Here is a 15,214-nt window from a genome sequence, read left to right on the forward strand (position 1 = left end):
GGCGCTCTTTTGTTCCAACAGCCCTTTATTCTGAAACACCAAAAGTCTGAAAAATGTCCCACTGGACTCAACGGCATGTTAGCCTGGAAGCAAACGCCCATTGCAGCGAAAACACAAATTCTATGACATTATTTGGACTTTTGGGGTTTCTGAACAGTCCAGCTGCCAATATTCACATGACAGTATGTAAAGAAGCATTAATTTGCATTTTCTTCTGCTAAGTTTCTGAAAATTTGGTGAAATTTTGCGCTACATTTGGAAGGAAAACGACCTGCAGTGAATGGTACAGGTTATGAATGTGCGTAACAGCTTACGTTAATCACTTTCTCCACCGTTTGAGACTTCTTGGTGATAAATATAGAAATTTCCTCCATCTTAGGATCATCCGAATGCACCAAAAATCAACAACGAGGCACCCTGTATTTAGACGAGTAGAAGAAAAAAAAACTCTGTAAACTCCCTTCTGTTTGGATCATGGATATAATTTTCTCAGCAGACGGAAAAACAGTCATGAATTCATAAGAAATGAGTAACTTTTTTTCCAGGATTTGAATTAATGGCTTACTTGTAAATCCGTCCTGAATAATTTGGCTTCCCTGCGCACCTACTGACAAACTCGCTGAACGGCAGCCCGAACTGGAAGCTGAACAGGTGGATCCTGCACCCAGAGAGGCCTCCTGTCTCTATGGCAACCTGCCTATTCCAACAAAAACCCCAGCCCCGTGTGATCCCTTCTCCATCCTCATCTAGAAAGAGAGACTGGCTCAGGAGGCCCGAAAAAACAAGGCAACAACAGCAGGAAAGGCTGGATACAAAATACAATACAGCCCTTCTTCCTCCGTCTTCTCCTTCCCTACATCCATCCATCTTCTCCTCGTCCTTCATCGGTTCTTCTTACTTCATCTTCTGTCTGAGTCTGCTGAGCCGCCAGCTGTGGCTCATGAACATCTGTCGAGGGTCGAACTTATACCTGAGAAAACAAAACAGAGAAGTTAATGCTGATGTGTTAAGGGATCATTTTCAGAGCAAGAGAAAAACAATCAAAGAGCCAACAAATTAAACACGTTGGAGAAACTGTTTTTTTTACTCTGGAAGTCCAACAAATACTTGTTTTAAAATAATCTGAACTGTCCCTTTAATTAGTTCTTAGTGTAGACTAAAGACTCTTCAATATTTAAAAAGATTTAAAAATGAGTTTCTCTCAAGAACATTTTTTTACTTTCCCTATAATTGGTTCAAATTATCTTTCTTGGAAATTTAATTGGTCGGAAATAATGGACCCGTAAAATAAAACGATATGACATTTTTACTTTGTCTCAGTTTCTGTTGAGATTGTCTTCCTGTAATTAGTGGGAATGCTTAAAGGCATTCCCACTAATTACAGGAAGACAATCTCAACAGAAACTGAGACAAAGTAAAAATGTCATATCGTTTTAAAGGCATTCCCACTAATTACTTACTAATTACTTTACTTACTAAATTACTTTATTATTATTCTACTTCTGTACCTTTTGACGTTTCAACTCCTTCATACTTTATGCTATTTAAACCATTCAACTACTAATCTGTTCAGCTTTTTTAGGACATGGCTGCTATTACTTTTGAGCTTTCTCACATTTATAGTTTTTACAATGGAACTCTATGGGAGAAATCTTCAAACCTACTTCTATTACTACTTCTGCTACTAATACTACTAGTACTACTACTCATATCAAGGTTTGTTGTAGAAGTAGCAGTAGTAGTAGCAGAAGTACTAGTAGTAGTATTAGCAGCAGTAGTTGTAGAAGTAGTAATAGTAGAAGTAGCAGAAGTAGTAATAGTAGTATTAGCAGCAGCAGTAATAGTAGAAGGAGCAGTATTAGTAGTATTACAAATAGAAGTAGTAGTAGCATGTCTGTGAATATTCTCATTCATCCAGGTCATGGTACTCATATAATGGTTTGTAGTAGGCAACTGGACTTGATAAGAGTTCTTGAAGACGTTTCGCCTCTCATCCAAGAGGCTTCTTCAGTTCTGCCCGACTGGTTTGAGAGTTCAGGTATTAAACCTAATGGGGTCATTAGCACCTAGGGGGGCATGTGACTCATGTGCCCCCCCCTCCATTGTGTGACTCGTGAGTTTCACTTGGGGGGAGGTGTGAATGACAGTCGTTAAGGACTCTGCTGTCATGTGACTTGTTAGGGTCACATGATTTCAGGTGGGTATCCAACTGCCTGGGGAGTGATCTTAAGACTGCATTGTATGTGGCAGATAAACTGTGCCTCAGACCTCCTCCTCTCTCAAACCATCTGTCTTCCCTGGCCAAAATACGGACATTGTCATCCTCAAAGGACTGTCCTGTGGCTTTTAGATGTAGATGGACTGCTGAGTCCTGAGGAACTGGCTCTCCTGTGTTGTGCCATGCGCCTATTCAGTGGTTTGAGAGAAGCCATTTTTGTTAACCTGGAACGGCCATCTCTCAACAGAGGAGGAGGTCTGAGGCAGTTTATCTGCCACATACAATGCAGTCTTAAGATCACTCCCCAGGCAGTTGGACACCCACCTGAAATCATGTGACCCTAACAAGTCACATGACAGCAGAGTCCTTAACGACTCTCATTCACACCTCCCCCCAAGTGAAACTCACGAGTCACATGCCCCCCTAGGTACTAACGACCCCATTAGGTTTAATACCTGAACTCTCAAACCAGTCAGGCAGAACTGAAGAAGCCTCTTGGATGAGAGGCGAAACGTCTTCAAAAACTCTATCAAGTCCAGTTGCCTACTACAAACCTTGATATGAGTACCATGACCTGGATGAATGAGAATACTCACAGACATGCTACTACTACTACTTCTACTCCTTCTACTACTACTATTTCTAACACTACTACTACTAGTACTTCTACTACTGCTACTAAAAAAGATCTTTTAGGTGTTTGTTTTTAAAACTTTGAAGTGGTAGAATTCAGATTTAAAACATCTGATCTGCATAAAACAAAAATGCAAACTGTAGTTGAACCTTTTCTGCTTTCTCCAGTTATTTAACAGGAATCAGGTGCCTAGTTTTTGTGTTTTCTTTCCATTTTTTCTCTGTCTTTTATGACCTGAAGCAGGGTGCAAAATAAACTTTTTGTCAACAACAAAATGACTAGTTTTTAATGTGTGGGGGAATGTGTGTGTGTGTGTGTAAAATAGACCTGCTACTTTAAAGTAAAACTATTGAGTATGTTGGTGCGGAACAGACCTTGGATCGTAGACGCCGGGTGTCCGACACGACTGTCCGGCGCAGGACTGCAGCATCATCAGCCGATGGTTCATCTTCTCCAGGACTTCCTGGTCGATGGTCTTTGCAATGTTGGACAGCTGGTAGGGGTCTGCTGTCACGTTGTAGACTTCTACAAACACCTACAGGGGACAAACACACCACAGTGTCATTCTTCATGCTACCACCAGATGGAGCCAGACTATTACATTTTACCATACAGAAAAGGTGGGTCACTGGAAAGTGATTTCACTGTAAACACTGTAAAATAGACTTTTCTCTGCACCTCATTATCGTCAAACTCGCAGTACTGCAGGTTGGTCGAGGGGGCGACGGTGCGCACACACGCGTACGTGTTGTTGTACGAGTCCTCACACACACAGTCTGGGAAACACTCCTGCAGAAAAATGACAGGCAGAATAAAGAGGGGTATTTTAGTTTTTTGTTTTCCTGCTCTTTAGACCTTCTTTCCTGCACACTATTAAAGTTTCGTCTCGTACCGACACTCCTGGTCCCAGCAGAGGACAGGCTGGGTCGGACACGTTGCTTCCTTCTCCTTCATACTCCACTAGGATGTCTGTCCTCCAGCTGCTGCTGTTCATCTTCCCCTCCTGGTGACAGAGACACAGAAACAACCATTCACTCATGTCACTCATTTTCTTAATTTCACCTCTGCAACTATAACATTATTTCCACTTTATTATTAGAAATGGTCTAAAATAAGAGAAGCTTTTATTGCTCCTCAGAGAAACACTCAGGTGTTGCAGCAGCACAAGAGCAGAAATAAAGACAAAGTAAAAACATGAGTTTAAATACTCTGCTCCTTTAAAAACAATGGATATTTGTAGTTTGGACTAAACTGCCACTTTGTTTACACTTCATAATAAAGTGAACTTGATCTGATTTGACATGAATATAACAATATAAAATTTAAATGTGAGCAGGACTCTTGTCTGAACCAGGCAAATAAAAAACATCTTCATCTCTGGGTTTGATTTAGCTGAGGTGAAAATTTTGGTGCCGATTTTGTGTTTTTCCAGCGTGCAAACGATCCAACAGGAGAAAGAAGGCATGTTGTTTATGACCGAGTTAAAGAGTTAACGATATTAAGCTTTAACAGAATGAATTAAGTGAAATCACAGGCTGGCAGCGTGATGCTTCACCTCTACGTCCTCATGATGACATTACGTCTATTTTTATCAATCAGGCCCTGAAAAAGAAAAAAAAAACAACACTGAGCTCAGTGATCTCACCAGGACGGGCAGGAAGGACATGCCGTCCATCTGCGTTTTGTTGACGTCTAAGCCGGCGATGTCCAGGATGGTCGGACCGAGGTCGACGTTCGCCACCAGCATCTGACAAAAACAGGGATTCATTTGGTTTAAGTCAGCTGCATGAATGTAATATCAGTGTGTTTCCTGTTTTAATTTCATCTTCTTCAAAATTAACCCAATAGTTTCCTGGAGATTAAGGCTTGTCAAAAGTAGCCTAAATTAATGTGTGTGTGTGTGTGTGTGTGTACCTGGCTGGTCTGGTTGGGTTTGATATTCGGTCCTCTGACCATGAGAGGAACTCTGATGTCGAACTCGTAGAGCTGCCTCTTGTCCAGAGGAAGAGAGAACTGACCTGAAACCGAGGAAAGAAACCAGAAACACTTTAACTTAAAACCTCTTTGTCTGGATCGTTTCTTTCTCACTTTAACCGATTGACATTAAAATGAGCCGTGAACTTGTGATGTTTGACATAAAGAAGGAGCGTACTTCATCTTTAAAATGTCTGTGTATGTTTTTCCTGCTGTCAGTTCCAAAGACGTTTATCAACTTCATTAAAAAATGTATGATTGGATTATGTCTCTTGAGAGGCTGGATTTGATTAGTATACCTGTCAAAGTACAGCTGACTACAGATTTGTTCCAAACCAGGGGAGACTCATGCCACCTGAGTCAGCAGAGACCCTCTGTGACTGAACACAGGCAGCAGGTGAGACGGTAGAAAAGGTTTTGGGAGAAAAAGGGTTGGTCTGTTTTTAACTCTCCAGAAAAATGACAAGGGTCAGTTAAGTTTTTTCCACTGATTATCTGCAGAACAGGCCTATGAGCTGTGAACCTGATTTGTCATTGTAAATATTAAAATTCCTAGCATTCACTTTCACCTGAAAGAATCTGCTCTATAATTTTTTTTTTTGAGTTTGTAAAACTCAAAGATTTGAGTTGGGCTCAAAACTCAAACATCTATTGCAGTACGTTGCCTTGAAATTTTAAGTTTTCTCAACTTCTTCAAAGATCTACAACGACGATAAATGAAAATTAAAATGGTAAAAAAAAAAAACATCAGAGGGAGCGACTGAAGCTCCAGAGCTGCAGGTTGCAGACTCTCAGCCTAAGTGATAAACTCAATTAAACTGTCATGTTTCTCCTTTTTGGGACCAATCTGAAAAATCAATGCCTGCACGCTCTTCCATCCACACTTTATTACTTCTGTCCAAATTTAATTTCACTCAGATCTGTCGACAAAGATTTGATAAACGGGATTGAAAACATCTGCTTCTTGACAGCAGCTACACATTTCTGTTTTTTTTTTAATGTGTGTGGATGTTTGTGTGTGCAGCTACATACCTGTGTGGTAGCCGTTGTCGGAGGTAAAGAAGATGTATGTGTTGTCCAGTTCACCTCTGACCTCCAACCTCTTCACTATTTTCTCCACCAGGTCGTCCACTGACAGCAAGGTTCGCCACCTACAGGCGAGGATGAACAACAAGACACCTGCCGTCAAACCAAACTGAACGAAGGAACAAATTACATAAAAACACACCTCATAAAACAGTCCAACAACTATCAGACAAACAGCCATGTTTATCAGCAGGCAAAAACTAAGTAAAAGTTTTTATTATGGGTGGATGTAAGACCTTAAGAAGGAGAAGAAGTAGGAGGAGAAAGGAGAGCTGATAAACAGAGGAGCTGAGGAAGATTAAGACGAGGGCAGAAAGAGGAAGGCGAAAACTCACCGTTTCCTGAAAGCATCATCCAGAAACTGAACAGATGAGTTGGTCATGGGGGTTTTAGCTTGTCTGATCAACCAGTGTTTGTCCTGAAGAAGAGACAGAAAGTAAACATGCTGGCTACTGAATCAACTAAAAACATGGGGTGGGATGTATTTAATTGCTTAATTTGTATTTTGGCGTGACTGGAGGGTCAAAAAAGTCACACGTGAAGTCCTACCTTCCCGTGGATGTTGAAGTTGGGGTCTCTGGGAGCCTTGGTAGTGTTGAAGCGGTTCTGGTACTGAGGAGCCGCCGTCCACGGGGAGTGGGGGGCCGGCGTGGACACCATCATGAAGAAGGGCTGGAAGTTGGATTTATGCTGGAGGAAGTCCAGAGACATGTTGGCCTGAGAGAGACGGGAGAGGGACACAGAGAAAAACTGATGATGTATCTGTGAAGCCCGTTAATGCTGAAAGGTACACAACATGTGCTGCCATCCAGATGACACCTGTCTCAGAGACGTCCCTGCTTATTTCAGCGAGACACATTCTGCCCCTGTTACATCAGCGTCCAGACCTGTCTAACATTTTTGTCTGGAAATGATCTCTCCAAAACTCTGCAACTCACACCAAAAATCTAGAAGGATAAACAGACTGCAGGCCAGGGGGCAACTGTATTTTTAATTTTGGGGTGAAATGTCCCTTTAAAGTTGGAATAACTCTTTTTTCCACTTTTCTTAAACTTTTAAAACACAAAAAGACATAAATGCAACAAAGTATTAATTCTTAAAAGAGAAGAATGTCAACTGTTAATATGACATTAGTTGTGTAACATTGTAACATTTCCAGCCAACATGTATTAAAAATAAAACATTAAACAATAAACTGGAATCATGTTCGGGTCTTTGATTCGATGAACTGTAAAATGCGTCGGTTTTCTCACCAGCACGTCCGTCAGGTAATCTTTGCTGTAGTCGGCTCCATGTTTCTGAGCCTTTCCGTTCACCGACAGAGTGTAGTTGTAGTATTTAGAGTTCTTCTCCTGGAAAACACAAACAACATCCATCACATACTCTTATTTTGAAATTGAGCATTTTTACACTTCTCTAGTCTGTTGCACCAGCTGTGAAAGTTCAAACTCAGCCGGCTGATAGCATAAATTATTACCAAGTTGTGATTTATATATTACTTAAATAAATACAATAAAATAGTACAGTTGTCCTTAGTGAGTAAATCATAAAATGTCAGATTGTTTTTTTCTGCCGCACAGCATCATTTTTTCACATATTGTAGTAATTTTAGTGAGTTATCCAATACAGACCAAGTTCACTGATATGATATTTTAATACTGATGTAGCTGAATTTGATGTGCTACGATGCCAAGTGGTACGAGCCAGTCAAAAAGTTCATGTTCACAGTAACCATGACGATGAAACTTCCGTCTTTGATCGTTGACTGGCAACTTGCCGGAGTTAAGGCTTCATGTCCGAAGTAGGGTTGCAAATTTTGTGCATTTAAAACGCAAAAGTTTCCTTATTCAACAACACACAACAATTTTGTTATTGGTTAAATTCTTAATGATGAATCATTAGCAACCCTGGTTAGATTATGCCTGAAGTAATCGTGGTGCAACTAATTTTAGCAGCTGCTTTCATTACAAACTAACTTGTGGTCATTAAGACTCGTGTCGACTTGAACTTACCAAAAGTTGGTGCAAACCAGTGCTGATCATTTTACAGCGAACACGTCGCCCTTTAGCACTAATCCTAACCCATAATTTATTTTTGCTTTAATGAGACATATTTGCTGAATCTGATCTAACGGTGCTGCTCTGTTATGCCTGAAAACTTTGTCATTTGTGTGTAAAAGCTACAAAAACGAGTGAATCAGTTTCACTGGGTGCTAATCAGAGTTTGTTTGATTAAATATTCTTTGGAACTGAAGAACAGTGACTGATATCTTTAGTAGTTCTACTTTACCAGACTGTACCAGTCCCTTCTGAACACTTCTGCTGCTGGAAAAACCTTGAGTTAAACCAAGAACTGTGTGTTGAAGTACACCAGGAGTCATGTGTGTACACATACCTGGCCAATAAAGCGGATTCTGATTCTGATTAGGCTTTATTCTACAATAGTTTATCCCACTTCAAAATAAAGTTTTTATTAAACTGGATTAACTGTAGTTATTTCTTAAATTTTTATTGTACAGAGTTGTGGAAAACAATGAATTAGGATTAGTCCTTATTAGTGAATATCTTTGTAGAAAACACTGAACCGAGGCTGCATATGGAGCACAATAAAACAATAATTTGGTGGAGTAACAGCAAATTCATAGGGTGTCTTTAAGTGGTCAGCACTCACAGGCTTTCCTCAAGTGTTGACTGCATGTGCTGTAATTTAGCAGCGTACTGTACTTAGTAAAGTGGATACAGTCATGGAAACTGATTATTCTTGTTGTACACTTGTGACACAAGCTGCTCTGTAATGAAATTCTGCTTTAAGTGCTGCTTTAACTCCTCACTGTTCCCTTTGATTCAAGTGTTTTCTCAAAGTGAAGTGTCAGATTACAAACTTTCATTTCAGATTAATCATGGTCACATGTACTGAGCTGACATGTGATCCAACAGGTTTTTTCAGATCAGCACTCTGGGCGTCACGGTGGCCGTTTGACACGGCGTCCACTCGACCCGCTCTGCAGAACGAAACCATACAAACCGCATCAGTCCGCCTCTGTGTTTCACGATAAGCCGTCGAGTCACGAGACCGCTTCAATAACAGTGAAGATAAACTCGTCTCCCTGCAGCTGTTTGTGACCTCTGTACAATGACTTCTGTGCACCAGTCAGAAACGTACAGGAAATTCAAGAAAATCTAATTTTAGCCTGTTTGTTTGTCTGGCTTCTTCTGCAGAGAGACTCCAGTCACATCAACTTCAGAGTGACGCGTGAAGTAGACTGAACTATGAAGCACTGTTACACACCCAAACTTTTATTTCTCTCCTTAAGAACCTGCTTTAAGAACCTTTTTGAACAACCTTTAATCAATTACGAGTTATTAAAACTGTCCAGTGGAGCCCAGGACGATGATTAGACGACTATGGTTAACACGACACGAGATAATCAGTGTAATATGGAAATACTTTACATTACAGACCAATTATAGACCAAAAACAATGGTCTGAGAAAAGTCTGGGAGTTTTTTTGTGCATCATTGCCTTAACTCCCTGTAAACAACATGTCACAATCTTCATGGTATTGTGAATTGTCTGGAAGTTCTTGAACTGAGCTGCGCTGGATTTTAATCAGGTTTTTATTGACATGGCCGGTTTAATGGCTAGAAGCTTTATTCTGTCTAAATCTGGTCCACGATGCCAGACAGGAAGGAGCCTCGGGGTAGATTTAATGTCTGAAAGGTTAAAAGTTTCCGACTCACCAGTCCGACCCAGAAGTTCCAGCCTGGAGGAACGTGCTCGACTCCGCCAGCGTCTGAGTGCCCGTACTGAAACACACAAACAATATATAATAAGATAAGACTATTTGGATCCCTGAGGGGAAATTTGACATTACAGCAGAAAAGAACAAGATAAGAAGAAAACTGTTCAAAATATGTTTAAAAACAAAGCTACAAAAGTAGATACAGTACAGCTTCTGTCAACCACCGTGGATAAATGTGCAAAATCAGATCTGACACATTTTTCAACAGTCTGATTATCTGAATTACAATAAAAACAACAACAGAAATTTAGTTAGAGGATGGCTGCGTGACGGTCAACTTCAATTTGACTTTGAAATTAGATTATCTAGAAATTTTAAGGAGATGGAAAAGAACATTACAACCAATTAAAAATTAAAAGCCAGATTAAAGGGACAGGTCTTTAATTTTACTTTAAAAACACTGAGCTTGTCATCTGAATGTCCAGAGGAAGTGAGTTCCACAGTTTAAGGTCAACAAAACAGGAGACGCTCTCACCAGAACATATAACGAACGTTTTAAAGGAAAGTGTTGAGGACCTCAGCGATCTGGCTGGAACATGAAATTCTAAAAACTACAGGTTGCTGGGAGAGTGTTTGAAGCAGTGCGATAATGTGATCCGTGTTCGGTTTTGGTTAAGACTCGGGCCGCAGTCTGAACTAGCTGTAGATTTCTTGCAGACTTTATCAGTAGTTCAGTAGCAGTCTAAACGGTGAGTAATAAAAGAGTGTATTTCTTCATCTTTCTGAGTAAAAAAAGGTTTGACTTTATTCCTACTTTCCTAAGATAAAAAAAAAAGTTGTAATGATGTAAGAATCTAAAATCTCTCCCAAAGTTATGACGCTAATTTTCATCTGTCCGCTGAGGCCATCAACTACTCTGTGCAGTTTTACTCTTTCACAAGTTGACTGTGTTTGACTTTTAAAGACGTCACAAGACAAAAAGGCTTTGAAATTGGTAAGCAGACGTCCCAGTTCTGCTTCTGACCGTCTGTTTATCACAAGCAGCTCTCACAGTCAGACTTCATCATGGCATTAAATCTCATGAAAGCACATCTTGTGACTTTTTCCACAATTAACAAGAAGAGTGCAGACCCCCCTCCCAGGGCAACAGATGGCGAAGCACCTGCTGCAATGCCACCACAACTGCCAGATGCAACAAATAGAGATTTTTGCAGAATTTAGCCAACATTAACATGACCTCCTACATACGTTGTCCCGAGCATTTGCACATTGCAAAACAATGACATCAAACTCATGCTGCTGGAAAAGTGCAACACTGAGGAGACACGGCACAGAGAAAGAAACAGTCCAAAGCGTGGCTTCATGTCATGAAGACAGAAGACAAAAGAGCGAGCTGTAATGTCTGTAAAATGATGTTTTCAGCAACATGCTGAAACATCTTTCTCCACAACATGGGCTTAAAATCAATAGAATATCTGTTACTGAGGGCAAACATCCTGTGTTATGACAACATGAACACAATACAGGCAGGCTGAACAGATTTTTTTGTTGGAGTAAGAAACCCTGAATGAAAACTAAAGCTGTACAAATATTCTTTAATTTAATCCAGTGGAGCTTTTGCTCCCCTGAGTCACATGCATGACTTTTTTTCTACTCAGTTTCTACACAGTGTTCAGACTCAGAGATGATAAACTGGTCACAATGACGCCGAGAACCTGTGACTGACTTTTTTCCAGACAGGAAATTGATCAGGAAGCCAATAAGGGATCGAAAAAGAAACGAATCCATAAACATAATCAATACTGGGAGTGGCGTTTCCATCTCTAACCCTGAAGCAGTTTCTTTTACAGGCAGGTTCATGAACAACAGGAAGTGCAATTAGCAGATATAAACACATCTGGTCCATTAAGAGAAATGATTCATCACTTCCTTCTTTCCTCAGATAAATGTTTTTTCCTCTTTAACAAAGTAACACTACATCCAATGCAAATGTATATATTATATCATGTGTACTCTTATTATTTAAGGAGTTTCCGAACAGAAAAACACACTGCAGTCTGTATTAACCAATAAAAAGGCTGTTTATGGAGTCGTATCGTCTCTTACCTGGTTAAGATATTTCCCAGCGAAGAAGGTCTGGTAGCCGGCGCTCGCCTTCAGCAGGGCGGGGAAGGTGTGGGCCTCTTCGCTCTTCTGCCAGGCCACGCTGCTGCAGTTTCCCTCTAACGTGTTGTTGATGACGTGGTGGTTGTGGGGGTATTTCCCTGTCAGGATGCTGGCTCGACTGGGGCAGCACAGCGGGCTGGCAACGAACTGAGGGGATAGACGGAGGAGAGAGGGATGAGAGGTGGAAAATGGCTCCGTTCTGAGATGGAAAGTGGCTTGTGGAGCCTTTCTTACAGATTGTTTTGCGAGACTAATAGCTTCTTTTTCAGCCACTAAATTACAGTGAGAGGGACAATAATGATGTCGATGATACTTACTGCGTTTGTGAATGATATCCCTGCATCACCGATTAGTTTTTTCGTCTTGTTGAGTGGACTCTGGAAGGACAAGAGAGACGAGACATTCAAATATAGTTTGGTTTTAATCAATGAACCGACATTAACAGAGTAACGTGTCACGACACAGCATCAGCATCCATGTTAGGTGCTGATGCTGTGGGCTCTCTATAGAAAACAAGCTTAGTCATGAAGGCAGCCAGACTGAGATGCAGCCTCGTCTCTGCGAATTCAAAGAATACCAGTTCACAAACCCTGCATGCAATGAATAATTTATACCAGACCACATCACACGGTTCTGGACAAAATGGAGAGACAATCCCTCATCAGCCTAACAGGTAATTAAGTATTTAAAAGAAAGAATTTAATGCATTTACACTTTTTCCCTCAATCCCAGTGTCACAGTGATTTTAAATAACCTCCAGTTAAACTGATCAGAATATTCAACTCAACTAAAGTTTGATGTATTGGTTGCAGATGACAGTATCTGTTTTAACAGAGAGAATTTAAACTGAATTCTTCATGCTCTCTGAAAGCCAAAGTATATTTTTTGATGAACTTTACAAGAAAAAAATAAATGAGCATTTGAAGAGTTAGAACTGTTGTTTGTTTTTCTTGTTATAGTGATATATCTTAGTCTCAGGTGTGCATGAACTGCAGGTTCTATAATGGTAATTATCGGTTATCAGTATCTATATTGAGCATCCATAGATTTAAAACATATTTTAATCTATACCAAGTGTTATGACTGGAGCTGAAAAGATGAAAGGTGAAATATTTGACAAGGTGACTGCCATTAATTTTAATTATTTAAGCAAAAGTACCAAAAAACAACTCATGCAAGCTTTACAAATGTAAATAATTTTTACTCTTTTAAAAGTAAACCGTTTTGTGAATTTTATTTGAACAAATCAAGCTATTTGAAGAAGGTTTTGGGGGATAATGAGGGACATTTTACTGCTATATTCTGACCTTTTATAGAGCAAAGAAAATTATCATCAGAATAAACAATAATGGTCCATCCGAGTGATCAAAGTCAAGTCAAATTTTTATATATAAAACCCAAAATCACAAATCATGATTTGTCTCAGGGGGCTTTACAATCTGTAGAGCAGTGGTGCCCAACCCTGGTCCTCAGGGACCCCTGATTCCCTGCTCCCTCTCCCTCTGCTTCTGCAGAGGCTTGATGATGAGCTGATTATTTAAATCAGGTGTGTTGGAGCAGGGAAACATCTAAAACATGCAGGACAAGGGTCCCTGAGGACCAGGGTTGGGGAACACTGCTGTAGAGTGTATGTCACTCTCTGTCCTTGTGACCCTCCATACGCGTGAGGAAAAAAATCCCCCAAAAAACCCTTTTACAGGGGAAAAAAAACAGAAAAAACCTCAGCAAGAGCCGAAGAGGAGGGATCCTTCTCCCTGTACAGGCAGACATGCAATAGATATCACGTGTACAGACCGATCAAATCACATAATATACAAACAATTTTCCAACATAGCTGATGTAACAAAGCTTTAGACAACATGTTGGCTGATCTCTAGCTTGGAAATACCAGTAAAATTGTTTTAGTGTTTCAGTTTTTAGGATTTTTCAAGCCTGGTGAAGGAGGCAAAAGTCTACCAGGGTGTCATGCATGTAACGTTCAAGTTTTGTCGATGAAATCTGGATGTATGTGTCCAGACGAGGGCTTTGAGAAGGGGGGGGGGGGGGGGTGTTTGCTGTAAACTGTGGGAGCAGATTTGAGATCAGGCTGCTGACTCTGTGACATGCCTCAATGATGTGTCCACCAACCAGGAGGAATGTGAGCAGTCAGCTTCATCTGACTGGACTAAATGTCTAGTTGAATCATTAACTCAATTGACCACACCTGACTTGAACAGAGTCGAGATGTAAATAACACGAAGTCACGACTTTGTGATGGGCCCCTTAAAAAACATAAACCACATCCAATAAAAGCACGAAAATACTAAAAATCAACTCACCAGACCACCAATAGCGATGTCTAAGTCGTCTGTGAGGATCAGAACAATGTTTGGTCTCCGGTAAGATTTGGCGAACACCCCGCTGCTCAGGTGGCTCCACAAAGTGACGCAGATTAGGAGACAATTCACTAAACCGAGCGGACACGAGCGATACGAGCCCATTTTTAATAATTTAATCATAAACTACAGAAGCTGTCCGCCTCTTCCCTCCGCTCTGTGTCTTATCACGGCGATAAATACTGTCTGTGAGTCCTCTCTGCAGGAAAAAAAAAAAAAGAAGAAGAAGAAGAACAGACTCGGCCCTGTTTGTTTGAGACAACACTTCCCTGTTTCCTGGTCACGTGGTGCTCCGCTACGGAAGCCCGAGTCAGCTGACTTGAAGACGCGACGCCCCCAGCATGACTAATGAGATACCTGTCTTTAAAATAAATAAGTATAGAAATAAAAATATAAATGATAAATACGCCAATGATGACAATTTAAAAATATTATTATTAATTAAAAAAAAATCATTTTATTTTATCACTTTGAGAACTTTTTTGGGGGGACTTACAACCATTATTTTGTTAGCAGATTGTTATACACGTTTTCATGAGACTGACATTAATTTACAAAAAATGAAAAAAAAAAAAAAAAAAATCAGGGAAAAATGATTTTGTCATGTTTGATTTTAAAAATCAGTTTTATATGGGAAGTTTTTTGTATCTGTATAAAAGTAAGTAGTCTAAAAGAAAGCCAGTATTCAGCAGTTTTCAAATGAAATTAAACTGTATTTTGAAACACCTAAAACAGGGAGAGGCACTGGGATTTGATCATCTATAATGCCTTACAAATCTCATCAATTAAATAAAAAAAAAAAAAGAAAAGAAAAAAATGGTACATTTTTAACTGTATTCCTCATGTTTTTGTATCAAAAAAGTACAAAAATACAAATAAATTAACGTAGAAATAAATAATTAGACGCATACATAACTTAATAAATGAATAACAAAAAGCGGATATAAATAAATACATTGATAAATAAAAATTAAATACATTTTGGCATTGCAAAAGGCTATTTCCATGTTTTTACATTT

At 39.9% G+C, this 15,214-nt stretch overlaps 1 protein-coding gene across 1 annotated transcript; it reads right to left on the reverse strand.

The window, feature by feature from the left end:
- Positions 1 to 873: 873 nt before the first annotated feature.
- Positions 874 to 14,443, reverse strand: gnsa (glucosamine (N-acetyl)-6-sulfatase a). The gene is made up of 14 exons (XM_084710800.1): positions 14,139 to 14,443; positions 12,138 to 12,197; positions 11,761 to 11,967; positions 9,653 to 9,718; positions 7,166 to 7,264; positions 6,462 to 6,629; positions 6,248 to 6,330; positions 5,859 to 5,977; positions 4,767 to 4,870; positions 4,498 to 4,599; positions 3,745 to 3,855; positions 3,531 to 3,641; positions 3,227 to 3,387; positions 874 to 970 (listed from the first exon to the last, which is right to left on the reverse strand). Exons 1-14 carry the CDS (start codon positions 14,316 to 14,318, stop codon positions 895 to 897), a joined length of 1,647 nt encoding a protein of 548 aa, XP_084566926.1. The 5' UTR covers positions 14,319 to 14,443; the 3' UTR covers positions 874 to 894.
- Positions 14,444 to 15,214: the final 771 nt, after the last annotated feature.

Source organism: Lutjanus erythropterus, chromosome 22 (genome assembly GCF_056507025.1).
Source record: "Lutjanus erythropterus isolate fLutEry1 chromosome 22, fLutEry1.hap2, whole genome shotgun sequence".
Classification (NCBI taxonomy): Eukaryota; Metazoa; Chordata; class Actinopteri; order Lutjaniformes; family Lutjanidae; genus Lutjanus; species Lutjanus erythropterus.

Excerpts from the sequence above, each read along its gene's own strand:
- gnsa (XM_084710800.1), bottom strand. The coding sequence starts at position 14,318 with ATGATTAAATTATTAAAAATGGGCTCGTATCGCTCGTGTCCGCTCGGT. Across the intron at positions 3,856-4,497 it reads TGTCCTTCCTGCCCGTCCTG|GAGGGGAAGATGAACAGCAG; the intron begins GTGAGATCACTG and ends CTCTGTCACCAG. Across the intron at positions 971-3,226 it reads CCCGGCGTCTACGATCCAAG|GTATAAGTTCGACCCTCGAC; the intron begins GTCTGTTCCGCA and ends TTGTTTTCTCAG.